Source organism: Jatropha curcas, chromosome 3 (genome assembly GCF_041381405.1).
Source record: "Jatropha curcas cultivar XTBG-Jc1 chromosome 3, XTBG_Jcur_1.0, whole genome shotgun sequence".
NCBI classification, from domain to species: Eukaryota; Viridiplantae; Streptophyta; class Magnoliopsida; order Malpighiales; family Euphorbiaceae; genus Jatropha; species Jatropha curcas.
In genome coordinates, this window is record NC_143153.1 from 838,348 (window position 1) to 852,202 (window position 13,855).

Below are 13,855 nucleotides of genomic sequence, written 5' to 3' on the forward strand. Positions count from 1 at the left end.
TAAAGAGAATGACCTTGGACTTGGAATGCGTTGGAAATATAGCAGCGCGTTGTTGTTGACAACAAATTCTAACTTGTGTTACAAAACTGCAGCAGTAAATAAATAACCGCTTGGCAATTTGTTTTCTATGTTTACGTTGAGTGCTTTAGGATAATTTGCCAAAAATTAAATTATTATGGTTAAGAACAACAATTGGAATTAGCCCATTTTTAATAATGTTTCCCAAAGACTTACGTTACTAGAATATTTTCATCAATTTAAACCCTTCTTGTGGCTTTAATCATAGCAAAACTAATAGTAAAAATACAAACAACCTAGATTTGGTCGTCATGTCGTTTTTATCGCGCAAATGAGATCCGCTAGAAACAAATAATCAAACCTTTAGTTGGCCGTCTTGTCGTTCGGTGAATCGATGTTTAATACCCCTAAAACAACGAACGCTTTTCTTGGACCAGCCCACATAAAGTCCAGCCCGTCGGACCAGAATTATGTTTTCGCATAAAGCCCATATCCACCTGTGGCCAAGGATTAGGGTTTTGATCATTTTCTTATAAAGGGAATCGTTAACGCCTCCTCTTCTCTTCTGTTAAGAGGGAACCATAAACCAAGACCAAGCTTCACAGAGGCAGAAGCAGCGTCAGCCGCCATGGTATGTCTCTCCACCTCCACTTCTCTTCCTTTGTGCTTATCTATTTTCATAATTAGGGTATATGAAGTAATTCCAGTTGCTTAAACCTGAATGAGATTCTACGAGCTATTTCTTTTTTCTTTTAGGTTAAGTACTCAAGAGAGCCTGATAATTCCACCAAATGTAAGTATATGATCTCTTATAGTTGTCGTTTTATCTTTCTCGATTCGGGTTCTGTTTTATATTGATTTGGCATTGTGTTTATTCCCATTTTGCAGCTTGCAAGGCCAGGGGCTCTGACCTTAGAGTTCATTTCAAGGTATAGATCCGATCTATCTCATAAATCAATGTTTCTTGTGCTCTTTTTGCACATTCTTTTAGCTGTTGTTGTATATTAATGTGAAGTTGTGTAGGTGGAGACCAGGTTTGTCTTATGGTTTGTGATATTGTTATATGGATTTGAATTCTTAAACCTGAAAAAAAAAAGCAGGGGCCTGTTGCCCTTTTGAACAGGTCTCTCGTAACCTTCAGGGAAATCAATTTCATTGTTATTGGGTGAACCTCCGTTTGTTTTTCTTTGTGGCTGAAGGTTCAGTAAATGATGGAACATTTTTTGAGCTTTGAAATTTGTTTAAGTGATGTTTGTTTGTTGCTATTTAATATGTTTGTTTATTTTTGCTAGTGAATGTACAACGCTTAGTTAATCTATGTTAGTTAGGTTTTTAAGTATTAGATCTCTAGTTGCCGCTTTATTTTACTCTTTTTGGATCACAATGATTTGCGACGATGTTTCTTGGTGCTATGTTTAATAACTTGATTTTACTTGTGAGTCCAAAGTACCTTTTTTTCTAAAGTGAGAAGCCTAATTCTTTTCTATCACTGAAAAAGCTAATGAAAAATTAAGAAACTGATTTATCCTATTCTAATTCCAAAACCTGATGAAAAAACCATGGCCTCGTTGCCTCTTGTGAACTGGGTTCTCATACACATCAGGAAAATTATTCTCATTGTTATTGGGTGAACCTCTGTATTTAATGGTGACGTGTGGTTCAGTAAATGATGGAACATTTCTTATTTAAGGCATGTAATAAGACAAAATCTCCATTTTGTTGGATTCTTGTTGTGCTATTTTTAGAATTTGATTCACTGCTCACAATTGTTTCTTTGGCTGTGTACTTTTTTAAAATCACTTTCAATCTATATTAGTAAGAATGATAACTAAAAAACCATTCGACCTGTTTACTCCATTCTAATCCTAAGAAACCTGATGAAAAAAGCAGGGTCTTGTTGCCTCTTTTGAACTTGGCTCTCGTAACCTTCAGGGAAATTATGTTCATTGTTATTGGGTGAACCTCTGTAGTTAATAGTTACTGAAGGTTCAGTAAATGATGGAACATTTCTGTATTTAATGGCATAATTATTAGTAGGACTAATTTGTTCATTTTGTTGGATTGTTGTTCTATGGTTGGAATTGTATTCACTGCTCATGATTGTTCCTTTGGCAGGTTTACTTTTGAAATACTCCAATCTATATTAGTAAGAATGATAGCTAAAAAACCATTCGACCTGTTTGCTACATTCTAATTCTAAAAAACCTGATGCAAAAAGCAGGGTCTTGTTGCCTTTTTTGAATTTGGCTCTCGTAAACTTCAGGGATATTTTGTTCATTGTTATTGGGTGAACCTCTGTAGTTAATGGTTACTGAAGGTTCAGTAAATGATGGTACATCTTATATTGAATTATACTCCCATTCCTTTGTTGGTGTGATTGTTGGTTATCTTTTACAGTGAACCTATGCAATATGTTCGTTTGGTCCCCAATATTTGCGCTATTATCTTATGTCGTATGCTGTGTATGTTGACTTCAGAACACGAGGGAGACCGCCCATGCCTTGAGGAAGTTGCCTTTGGCTAAGGCTAAGAGGTATTTGGAGGATGTTATGGCTCACAAACAAGCTATACCTTTTCGACGTTTCTGTGGTGGGGTTGGACGTACTGCACAGGCAAAGAACAGGCACTCAAATGGGCAAGGACGCTGGCCTGTTAAATCTGCCAGATTCATTCTAGATTTGCTCAAGAATGCTGAGAGTAATGCCGAGGTATACTTTGAACCTTATGATATGACTTCTACGTCATTGTTTCTTTCTTATATTTGCAAATATTTTGTTTGTCCAGGTCAAAGGCTTGGATGTCGATGCCCTCTACATTTCTCATATCCAAGTGAATCAGGCACAGAAGCAGAGGCGTCGAACTTATCGCGCTCATGGAAGAATCAATCGTATGTTTTGATTTTTTTTTTCTTGTTTTGTATTATATTTATTTGTTTTTACTGTATTGGTTCATATGAATGTTGTCTTTGGCAGCTTACATGTCTAGCCCGTGTCATATTGAGTTGATTTTGTCCGAGAAGGAAGAGCCAGTGAAGAAGGAGGTGAGTCACTCGCAACTTGCAGGAAAATGATACAAAGTTTTTGCTTATTTTCTCATTGTCTGATTGCTATATTTATGTTTTGCAGCCTGAGACCCAGCTAGCTACAAGCAAATCTAAGAAGTCTCAAGCTCTACGAAGTGGTGCTGCCTCTTAAGTGGCAATCATATTTTACCATTTCAAGGAGCACTTTCTTATATCCCTGTGTTGTTTTTATTTGAAGAGAGTTTTGTGGCATTTTATTTAGAAAGAGCAGCATTTTAGTCGAATTGAGCAGCTTGTTTGTTATGTTTAGTTATTATATGAAATTTTTGTTGGAGAACTTGGATGAAAGAGCAACTTTTCAGAGTCTGATTATATGTTGGTGAAAAATCTTATAAATTTTGTTGACTGGTTGTAGTCTTTTATCGCCAGTGAAAATGGATGCCTACTGTAGTAAAATTGAAAAGCTTTTTCGTTCCGATGGTAATGAAGCTGTCGGGTCCTATAAATAACAAAACATAATTCAAGGACAATCTTTAGAACTATGAATGTTAACCGGTAAGCTTTACCTGAAATGATTATTAAATTTCATTTATGAATTTTAGAATCCACAATGGGCTAATTCGACAAACATGATGGAATACCTTCTAGTTTACTTGCTGTTGGAAATATAATTATTACTTTGTATAAGAACCAAGATGATCATGAAGATGAAACTACTTGCTTTACTAAATTGTTATTATTTTAATTAATTCTGTAGATAATTAGTCAATAAAGTAAATACAAAAATGTGGTTAATATGCACAAAAGTATGCTGCAATTAAAATGAAACCAATGCAAATGGCATGTTGTTTATATTGTCAAGTTTACGAGACATCAATCTCCTGCAAGATATCGATCTCAAACACGAATGTCTTCAAATGGAGAAGAGAAATAACATTATTATAATACACGTTCTGTCTTAACCATAAAATATTTCTGCTTCTAGTTTCAGTAGATTTGGTTGGAGATGTTTGGGACTCAGAATTCTGGTTCGTTTTGGTCTGAGCTGTTCCAGGTTGCCACCACATTTAGGTCTCTACTACTACTAGGCAATGAGAGGGTGTGTGTGAGAGACAGAGAGACAAGAGAGAGTGAATCGAAGTGTAACCTTATAATAACATATATCTCTGTGTGCTTATGTCTTATGCCGAAGAGGGGAGCAGAATCAAGTAGCACGAGAATAGTTATGACAACCCAAAATCCCACATCGCGTAAATAGAAATCACGCTAAAGGGTGCTGTACTATAAAATGCTGTCTCCAAATAAGTGAAAGGTATCTTTGCGCTTGGGGCAATGACGCAGCTAGTGAGGTTCTAACCGAGGCGCGTCTATTGCTGGTTGAAAACTATTTCCAAACCCCCTCTTCGGCCAGGGCTTGACCTTGGCCGTCGAGAATTTCTGGAAGGGCTCCCTTCGGGGTAAAGCTCTACAATTCTTAGTTAAATTATTTTGGTATCATATCAGCAAAATGATTAATAAGGTAGCTTTCTTCTGTGGGTTTAATCATTTGACTTAATTTTCAATTTGATGAAGAACTAAAAACATTATTTTTCTAAAAGAAAAAATTATAAACAAATGGCAGTATACCATGCGTCCCTGCGATGCGTTTCAAGTAAACTCATCAGACGGTCACAAACCACTGAGATCTTTGATTAAAATTTCAACTATTATACATCTGTTTACAAACTTCTAACAAATCTCCTCTGTTTTCGACAGTCTTCCTCTCTAACTTGAGAAAGATCGTATATTCTAGGTAAAGGTCTGATGCGTCTCTCTCTCTCTCTCTCCCCTTAATTTCCTTGGCATTCGCATCTTTTACCATCTCGAATTAATATTTGATTTTGATCTAGGGTTTATATTCACAGCAATTTTGGTTCTTTTTGTGTTTTTTTCTTGGGGATTTTTAGATGGATTGGCAAGGACAAAAGTTAGCGGAGCAGCTGATGCAGATCTTGCTGCTTGTATTCGCGGTCGTGGCTTTTGTTGCTGGCTATGTTACAGGATCATTTCAGCTGATGATTCAAATTTACGGTGCCGGTGTGATTCTCACTACACTGGTTACCGTACCCAATTGGCCTTGGTTCAATCGCCATCCTCTCCAGTGGCTGGAATCCAGCGAAGCCGAGAAGCATCCCAAGCCAGAGCCAGTGAATTCTAAGAAGAAATCCGCTAAAAAGTAGGTCTTTAATTTTAAATTTGAAGTCTTGGGATTTTTAGAGTTTATTTTAAAATTAACAGTGGAATGGAATGTTATCCGGTGAATTGGATGTTGTAATGAAGTTTTTTTGCTATAAATTTAGACAATAGCAAGAGTTTTATCATTTCTTTTGTATTATTGCTTTATGCTTTCGTTCTTAAGTTTTTGCATGTTGGTTAATAGAATTTTAGCGAATTTTAACAGTGTGATGATTGAAATGTGTAATGTTGAGGTTGCAAATCAACTTGTGTTGGTTTCGACCAGTTCATACTACTGATAGGAGAAGGGTATTGTTTGTGTTTGAAAGAAGAAAGTGTATTTGAAGTTTTTTGCAGTTTTTAGCATTTATAGTACATCTATTGGTTTCTTTCAAATATAATTGAGATAGTTGTTGGAATAACAGGTATCTAATTGACTGGATTTTAATTATCTATAATTTTTGTTGAGGTCTTGTTGTGAGTATCACATTTGACACAATCAGTAAATTGACTCTATGGAGTTAAGTTCATCGCTTTTCTTCCGTTTGTTCCTGTTTTTGTACAAGTCAAAAAGTGAATTTTTTGAAGAGCTCAAATCTGGCTAGCCTTCGTTTGACATAATGTATTTTGCATGCGTTATCTGAAATAATGGGGATCAAGGTACAATTGGTTACCTAAACATTTCGAGGTCCATGGCTGTGAAAAAGGGTAATCTATGTGCAATTGATTGAGCTGAGTAGTGCTCTTTTATCGAGATCTCAAACTTGGAATTGCATAGTAGCAACTTCCAAGCTTTACATTGCAGGGTTGCCACTTAGGTGATTAGCTTGTTCAAGTATTACAGGCAGCCATGGTTCATGTTTGACTGACGATCGTTTGACGTGATTTATAGAAAAAAAAACTTACCTTTTCAAATCACTTTTTTGTATGTTTCATAATGCGGATGCAGTTGAAACATGTAACCGCGGACAGTGATACTGTAAAGAAAAATTGGAAGGCATAATATAAGGCAATATTGATCTAAAACATATGATGAACGATATAGTGCAGGAAGGAAAATCAGATTCATTCAATAGATCACCGAGAGATTGGAAACATGCCCCTGGAATACAAGTTCAGTTCGCGGGCCATCTGTATATGATCTCATGGCTAGAGGCTACAACTACAGCCATTACCCCTTGGTTTTCGGACAACAGAAATTTACAACTCAACTTCTCAGTTCTTTAGATGGGCCAACTGTCTGTGTAAAACTGCTATTTACAATGCGTTCTGCTGCGACAAGGTTAAACTTCCTACTGATTTTCATTTCTTAGTGCCCTCAAGATGGGATCATTTTCCTCATCTAGTAAGTTTTCATCATCATCCAATTCATCCAGGTCATCCATTATTGATTGGTTGATCCTTTTGCGGGACTGTCTTCTATGCTTCTTGGGTTCCAAACGAGGTTCTGCTACCTGGACACCCATATCTCCAACTTTATATCTGCAAAACGGGAAATTTGAGCTAATCAGAGCCGATTTTATCAAGAAAAATAAGAGCTTTGAAGGAGGACACATTCAAGAAAAACCTCAGTCACATATTCCTGTTTAATTTGACATACCTTATATCACCCTCCTTTTTGGTACCAAATGTCCTCAACTGAAATTCCTCCCTGATTTTGATCTCATCAACAAGTTGAAAATAGAATGGGTATCTTTCCCAATCCCCTTTCACAATGCACCCAGGTTCACCAAGATGCAAGCAATTATTGAATGAACATTTAGCAGGTTCACTAGCACTCAACATTTTCCGAATCTGAAACAATGCAATAGAACAAAAGAGTCAACCAAGTAAAAGTCTAAATGCCTAAAATGAAGCATCTGATTTATGTCAGGTAATGACTCAAACCTCTGGGAAAGCTTGAGCAAGAGATTGCTTTGTTACTTTCAGCAATCTAGGCTGGTTAAATCCAGGAGTATCAGCAAGATAACCCCCTCCGGAGAGTGGAAGCAAAGAAACATTACGAGTAGTATGCTTCCCTCTGCCACTTCTTGTTGAAACTTCCCCAACACGCTGCTCCTCAAACCACTTGCTCCCCAAGATCTGGTGAAGGCAAATGAACAGTAGCATAGTGTAAGAGACAAATTCACACAAAAAAGAAAACCAAGAAAAATCAAAATAGAAAGCAGAAGGATGAAACCCACAGGGTCAAACCAATTATCCACTTTTGTAGCATCACAAGCACGGGGGTTGTTTCTTAGAGCATTAATCAGGCTAGATTTCCCAACTCCACTAGGACCCACAATCACTGTTGTTTGACCTCTCAAAATAAATGCCAGAGAATCAAGTCCATGCTTAGTCTCAACGCTGCAAAACACTGGTTCATAGCCCCAGCTACGCAGTCTAGACTTCCATACAATCAATGTCTACATAAACCAAACAAACATTCAGAATAAATGGTACTGAAAAGAAAGGAAGAAAATGAAACAAATCTTTACTTCTCAATATGCTTTTTATGGTTACGGGAGGAGACTAGTGAATCAGTGATATTGCATGTAGCCTTATTGACTACAAGAGTGGATTAACAATGATACTTATAAGGCTTCAGAATAAAATTCCAATAAATAGTTGCATAAAAATTCTTATAATGAGCAACATGAAAAAGATTGTAATGAAATTAACACCACTAACTATAAGAAAGATAAGTTATGGCAATAATCCATGTAATTTTGCCACCAGGGCTATGACCTACTAAGCCGACGTCAATAAATAGCAAAGACATTATATGCTGCTGTCAACAACATCACTTCAGATATTTCTCTCCTTATCATGTACAGTTCAGGACTTTTCTTCTTCTTCTTCTTCTTCTTCTTCTTTTAGTCCATTAGATGAACCACAAAGGGAAATAACTCTCCCCTTTTCCATTAACCTTCTCATGCACCTAATAGAATTCACTCCTGAGACCTAGCAATTACGATCTCAAACTTTTACCTCTAGGCTAGCAGTAGTAACATCACTCTCGTTGTTATTTACCAAAAATAAATAAATATATAAATAAATAAATAAACCACCATAAATGTAGCATATCTTCCACGCTCAACATTGTTTGGCTCCATGGTTATATAAAACCTAAGCGAAGTCAATAAATTGTTTTGGCTCCATGGTTGTATAAAACCTAAGCAGAGTCAATAAATGGACCTGGCATCATATGATGCTACTAGCAAGTATAGGAAACATCATGAAATAACACTTCTTGCTTTCAAGACAAAAGAAACTCCTGTGCTCTAAAACAAACAGGAGCACATCACAGCAAATATTAATCTCTGTTTAATGTGCAAAGTAAAACTCAAGAACAAAGCAAGAGAACAGAAGACTAACCGATAGCAAGTGACCAGTATCCTAAAATTAGCATGATTCCCATGGTTATTTGCCAAAAATTCAAACAACCGCAACTTCGCATCCAAAATTACACAAATTAAATAGCAACAAAACAATCCAATCGAATGATACAATAGTTTAAGCATGAACTAGTTACTGTCTCAGAAGCAGGATTCATATAACTATCAAAAGAGCATTAACCAAATGCTAACCTCTTCGTCAACAAGCTCCGATTTATTCAAAGCAAGCGTCAATGGAATGCCAGTGGACTCAGCCTCGACCAAAAACCTCGTGAGCGAAAATGGCTCCGGCGTTGGCTGCTGTAAGGAGAAAAGCACTAACAAGTGGTCCACATTAGCCACCGGAGGGTCTAAAATCTCCGTATTCCGTTGAAACACATTCTCGATCACGCCCCTTCTGTCTATCCAATCTATAGTCCCAACCACTACCTTGTCCCCTACAAGCACTCTCCTCTTAATCTTCTTCAACACTGCTCTCACCACACACAACAACTCGACACCAATTTTACTATCATCGGAGCTTCCAGACTGTTCCTCTTGGCTCTTCTGGACGGTTCTAGAAAGCTCAGGGGATGAAGGGAGAGATTGGACAATTACGCGCATGAAGTTAGCTTGAGCGGCAGCCACGGTACCGATGGCTTGGAAATCGGAGAGTGGAGGTTTGTCATCTTGAGAGAGTACAGGAGCTAGGGAGGAATATTGCTTGAAGGTCTGTTTGGCTCTAAGGAGATTCTTGTTGGGTTGAGGTCTTCTAGAAACATTAGGGTTCTTTTGTTGTTGTTGCTTGGCTGCAGCGATTGAGAGGTGGCGAAAGGTGGTTATGTGGCGGAGGAGATGGTGGACGGAGGGCGTCCGATGGCAGAAAAGAGAAATTGAACCGATCGGCATGAGCAAGGACAGAGAAACTGAAATAGAAATGGTTGTTGCTATAAACAGAGAAAGACGGTTACTGTTGGATAAAGTTGCTACTACATTTTTATTTAAATTCTTTTGCTGTCTACGGATTTGCCTTCTGCTTGATGTATAAATTTAAACCCAAATCATTTTCCGGTTCGACGAGTGGTCACTCGTTAGTCTGTTACTCTACTCTGGTATAGTCAAACCAAGGCAACGGCAAATTGATTGCAAACGACTGGTCGTGTCATTGCTCAATCCTTACTGTTCTTTCTGTGCGGATGTCTTTCTTACCATATACGACTGCTCAATTTTTTTAGCTTAGCCTCATTCTTTTAAAAAATAAAAATAATAAAACCTCGTTATTTCTACAATGGAAATATTATATGTAACAGGCTTTGATTGGGCTTTTTCTGCTTGAGATAATTTGAATCAGATTGGGCTCTGGTCTTGGCAATGGAAGTATTTACATACAGAAATGGGCCTCTTACTGTCCTTGGGCTTTTCTGTAGGCACTATGCAGCAATATCTTCTTCAGTTTTTTTTTTTTTTTTTTTTTTTTTCCGAGTACTATTTTACATTTGTATGCTATCATGTTCAATATCAGCTCAGAACTGGACTGTTTGGAGTCCTTGAGGCTTCAGAACCAAATTAGAATGACCTATAAATTTTGAACTAACTTTACTCAAAATTTATTTAGAATCTCATAATCAATATTCATTCTAAACTGTATTCAAATTCATCCCAAATCCATTTAGAATATCTTTAAACAACTAAAAGTGCGAAACTACTTGCCGACATATAATACTCTTACATTTAAGTTACCTCTCGAGATAATAAAAAGTTGAAGTTAGTGAAATTTTATTAAATATCTATATTTGTTGATAAGATTGGATGTTAATATTTTATTTATCATTTGACTAAGACATTGATTGTAAAAATAATATTAAACTGATAACTTATAGTGTAATATTCTCATATAGTGTTAGGTTACAACATAAATTTAACTCCATCTGATTGAATATAATACTATATTCAAAGTAAGAGAATGCTGGAAATCTCTCTGCATACACATCCAAACTACGTGGACTTTGACGGATAAAGTTGTTATTGTGGATAACTGGATAACTATTCATGTTTCATCCGTGATAGTTCACCAATATTCCAAGTCAAAGCGTTGCACAAACTGAAAGGTGTTAAAGATATCCAAAATTCTTTTTTGAATCATTGGGAAAATTACTTTTGCGTACAAATTTTGGGTTGATCTTTTCTACATAGCATCGGGTTCGTAAAGGGAAGAAATTTCCTCGTATCCTTCCCACTCTGACTAATCTCCGTTAATTAATTTTCAAATGCTTAATATGAATAAAAAAAATGAATTTCAGTAATAAAAAATAGTTACATATAACTACCATTATGTGATTGGATTTATAGAAATAGACTGCATTTTTATAAGTAATTAGTTGCTTAAGTTAGCTTAGATTGCGTTGGTTAGTGAAATGTTTGTTGACTGAGTTAACGAAGAAAAATAAATATCTAGCTGTTTTATTATTAGTAAGTTTAAAATAATGGTAACACAAACCTGCACCCTCTCGAGATGCCAAGAGCCATTAATACGCAGCGAATCAGTGCCCCCTAACTTAAGGTTCAGTTAACTAATTACATATAGGTCCAATAAAATTTCTTCTTTCTTTAATCCTTAATACTTACCAATTCACGGTTACCAATTTTTGTATAATTATCATTTATTACTATATATATATATATGTATCTATTATTTCATAATTATCTCAAAACATAAAAAGTGAAAATATTTCAAAACTAAAATTCATTGTGAGATTTTAAATTTTAAAATTTCAATTTTTAAATGATATTATTTTCTTTTTTGAGGAAAATAAATTTCATTAAGCATAATTTAAATCAGCTATAAGGAGAGCTTCTATATTAGCACGTAGCTCATATCACACTTGGGAGCTAGCATAAGAATAATACACTCATGTAAGCACATGAGCGACTTTATTTACTTGCCTCCTAATCCAACAAACAGAAATATAACCGCTACTAGAAAGTAAAACTATAATAAAACTTCTTCAAGATATATAGTGTATTTCATTAATTTGCCTTATATAGTCGATTTTTTTTTTTTTCTAACTTTGCAATAATTTTTTTTTCTTTTTCATTTCTGTAAATACATTGTTATTACTATAATTAGATTAGTTCTAACTTCTGCTTTTCTTTATTCTTTATAGCAACCTACAACTTGAAATTTGGACGGTGTATAGGCAATAGCTTGGAAAGTAACGTGATAATGTTGAAAAATATACGTATATTTACACCTACTGCTAGGAGTCATAATCTTGCCAACTACATATAGTTACAAGGTCTCTTTCATTTCTCATAAAATTCACCTTTCAAGATTAAGACTTAGACTCGTATATGCCATTTCAAATGCACATGGCTTGAATTAAAAGGTATAATTTTTTTCCCCGTCAATTATCAAGTATGTATAATATTCTTTTTTCGTAAAAAGAAAAAGAAAAAGCGATATTTGAAAGATGAGATGAGATAACAGATATTTTATTTCCATTAAATAGAGGTTTCAAATTCAAACTCAGAATATGGCGTTCCTTTAAACATTCGAAAGAAAGTATTTTTCTCCCTCATGAACTTATCTAGTGCGAATTTGAATTAATCGGACAAGTGAACTTTAAATACCGAATGGTTAAAAAAAAAGAAAAAATTATAGGTATAAAAGTGTGTCTTGCGAATATTAGTTTGAACTAGCGGAAGAATTTTATCAAAATATCATCTCCAACTTTGCACAGAGTTCATTACTATTAATGAATGAATCTGCGATTTCCAACTCATAGGAAATACTTGTATAAACAAAAAAAAAAATTGAAATAAGGGAATACAATTTAATATGTTTTACAATCCTATTTCGATTTATTCTAATTTAATTTAGCATTGTGTTAAAAATAAAATCTAAATGTAATCATTTAATTTTCTAAATGAATTTGAAATATTATTTTCTTTTAGACTATCGGAGAAAGAGATTCGAATCTACATTTATTGTAAAATGTCAATACATGTAGCACTACGCATACTTTGGTGCACTTGAAATATTAATTATATGAATATTAATTATTTATTGCAGTATAACGTGCACATACACACGAGTTAGAAAATGTTGAATTTCAAATGACACAAATCTAATCCAACGTGGACTTTTGGTTTGCTACGTATATTTGGGGTCAGCTTTAGATATATTCTCTTCTCTTCTCCACTGATAATTTATTTAATTAAAAACTGAATGGACAGTTGTTGCGGGAAAATATTAGCCACTCAACTGTTTTTTTAGGTTGCGTTTTGCAGTAGGTAGGGTGGTGGGAACGCTTTAAAGTTTAAACCAAAAGATGCAATTTGACTAAATTAGATGACCTATAAATATTCAATCATTCATAAATAAGGGCTAAAAAGAAGATATTAACGTATATATTTTTTATGAATTCCCCTAATTTAGATTAATAAATTTATAAAATATTTAATATTCCAAATACAATATTTTTATGTTGATATTTTGCAATTTAAAATTATGCATTTAAACCCAAATCGCGTTACTTTAAACGGTTCATGGTTCTGATAAATTAAAATATATATATATTATACTTTAAATATAAAACTTTAGGAACAAATGGCGACAAAAATGGACGGTTTTGGAAAACTGAAAAATTCTGTACATTGCATTGCATATTTGAATAAGCCTAATCATTTGATATTTATGATTTATGGACACAAAAATCTTGTCCTCATCGGTTCATGGATTTGTGTGCCATACAACGTCACACTCGTTTCATATCAGACGGGGTTAGACCTATTTTTTTTATATGGAAGCTTGATCTTGGCCCGACCCAAACCATGTGCAAAAATAGATGCTCAAATAGGTTGAAAGTAACATATGGGTTTTACTAATTTTTTTATAATTTCATAAATTATAATGTTTTTTCATTCAAAAAATGTATTTTTCTTGGTTAAGTGCTAAGTAAAAGGATTAAAAGATCATTCTAGAGAAATTTCACTACCAGCTCGCATCCTAGATCTAACCTATTTATAAAAACTTAATACATTGTTTCACCTTCAATTTTAAGTTTTGCTGTAATTTCACTCTGATTTGATATTTATGCCAATTTTACTATAAATTTTAATATTTTTTTACAATTTTACTCCAATTTGACTTATATGCCAATTTCACCATGAACTTTGACCATTTATTACAATAATACCTTAAATTGTATTTAAAACTTAAATTGTAAATTAAATAAATAATCTA

The 13,855-nt window shown here is 34.7% G+C and overlaps 4 protein-coding genes and 5 non-coding genes across 12 annotated transcripts; 7 read left to right on the top strand and 2 right to left on the bottom strand.

The window, feature by feature from the left end:
* The first annotated feature begins 530 nt into the window (after positions 1–530).
* Positions 531–3,445, top strand: LOC105644799 (Ribosomal protein L22p/L17e family protein). The gene is made up of 7 exons (XM_012230273.4): positions 531–649; positions 775–811; positions 907–947; positions 2,496–2,726; positions 2,803–2,905; positions 2,991–3,058; positions 3,144–3,445. The coding sequence occupies exons 1-7, from the start codon at positions 647–649 to the stop codon at positions 3,210–3,212; spliced, it is 552 nt and encodes a 183-aa protein (XP_012085663.1). The 5' UTR covers positions 531–646; the 3' UTR covers positions 3,213–3,445.
* LOC119371535 (small nucleolar RNA snoR74) lies at positions 1,109–1,240 on the top strand. Its single transcript, XR_005179171.1, has one exon. It is a non-coding gene; the product is annotated as a small nucleolar RNA snoR74 (small nucleolar RNA).
* On the top strand, positions 1,570–1,698 carry LOC119371538 (small nucleolar RNA snoR74). Its single transcript, XR_005179174.1, has one exon. It is a non-coding gene; the product is annotated as a small nucleolar RNA snoR74 (small nucleolar RNA).
* Positions 1,899–2,027, top strand: LOC119371536 (small nucleolar RNA snoR74). The gene has a single exon (XR_005179172.1). It is a non-coding gene; the product is annotated as a small nucleolar RNA snoR74 (small nucleolar RNA).
* LOC119371537 (small nucleolar RNA snoR74) lies at positions 2,230–2,358 on the top strand. Its single transcript, XR_005179173.2, has one exon. It is a non-coding gene; the product is annotated as a small nucleolar RNA snoR74 (small nucleolar RNA).
* A 909-nt stretch (positions 3,446–4,354) lies between the features above and the next one.
* LOC119371532 (U4 spliceosomal RNA) lies at positions 4,355–4,505 on the top strand. Its single transcript, XR_005179168.1, has one exon. It is a non-coding gene; the product is annotated as a U4 spliceosomal RNA (small nuclear RNA).
* Positions 4,359–5,400, top strand: LOC105644798 (signal peptidase complex subunit 1). 4 transcript variants are annotated; one of them, XM_089718692.1, is made up of 3 exons: positions 4,359–4,497; positions 4,796–4,838; positions 4,987–5,400. In XM_089718692.1, the coding sequence occupies exon 3, from the start codon at positions 4,987–4,989 to the stop codon at positions 5,257–5,259; it is 273 nt and encodes a 90-aa protein (XP_089574818.1). In that variant the 5' UTR covers positions 4,359–4,497; positions 4,796–4,838; the 3' UTR covers positions 5,260–5,400. The 4 variants fall into 4 exon arrangements, with proteins under 4 accessions (XP_089574818.1, XP_089574816.1, XP_089574815.1 ...); XM_089718690.1 differs by having other exon boundaries at positions 4,796–4,832; XM_089718689.1 differs by having other exon boundaries at positions 4,420–4,559.
* Positions 4,408–4,518, bottom strand: LOC119371531 (syntaxin KNOLLE-like protein; the record flags this gene model as incomplete). Its single annotated transcript, XM_037641880.2, has 1 exon — positions 4,408–4,518. A coding segment is annotated over one exon (111 nt), but the record flags the coding sequence as incomplete, so codon positions are not given.
* Positions 5,401–6,299: 899 nt separating the features above from the next.
* LOC105644797 (small ribosomal subunit biogenesis GTPase RsgA 1, mitochondrial) lies at positions 6,300–9,635 on the bottom strand. The gene is made up of 5 exons (XM_012230271.4): positions 8,824–9,635; positions 7,438–7,659; positions 7,142–7,336; positions 6,855–7,048; positions 6,300–6,736 (listed from the first exon to the last, which is right to left on the bottom strand). Exons 1-5 carry the CDS (start codon positions 9,517–9,519, stop codon positions 6,547–6,549), a joined length of 1,497 nt encoding a protein of 498 aa, XP_012085661.1. The 5' UTR covers positions 9,520–9,635; the 3' UTR covers positions 6,300–6,546.
* Between the last annotated feature and the right edge of the window lie 4,220 nt (positions 9,636–13,855).

Excerpts from the sequence above, each read along its gene's own strand:
- LOC105644799 (XM_012230273.4), top strand. Across the intron at positions 948-2,495 it reads ACCTTAGAGTTCATTTCAAG|AACACGAGGGAGACCGCCCA; the intron begins GTATAGATCCGA and ends TGTTGACTTCAG. Across the intron at positions 2,906-2,990 it reads CGCTCATGGAAGAATCAATC|CTTACATGTCTAGCCCGTGT; the intron begins GTATGTTTTGAT and ends TGTCTTTGGCAG.
- LOC105644797 (XM_012230271.4), bottom strand. The coding sequence starts at position 9,519 with ATGCCGATCGGTTCAATTTCTCTTTTCTGCCATCGGACGCCCTCCGTC. Across the intron at positions 7,660-8,823 it reads CGGAGCTTGTTGACGAAGAG|ACATTGATTGTATGGAAGTC; the intron begins GTTAGCATTTGG and ends TGGTTTATGTAG. Across the intron at positions 6,737-6,854 it reads AAAAAGGAGGGTGATATAAG|ATATAAAGTTGGAGATATGG; the intron begins GTATGTCAAATT and ends CCCGTTTTGCAG.
- LOC105644798 (XM_089718692.1), top strand. The coding sequence starts at position 4,987 with ATGGATTGGCAAGGACAAAAGTTAGCGGAGCAGCTGATGCAGATCTTG.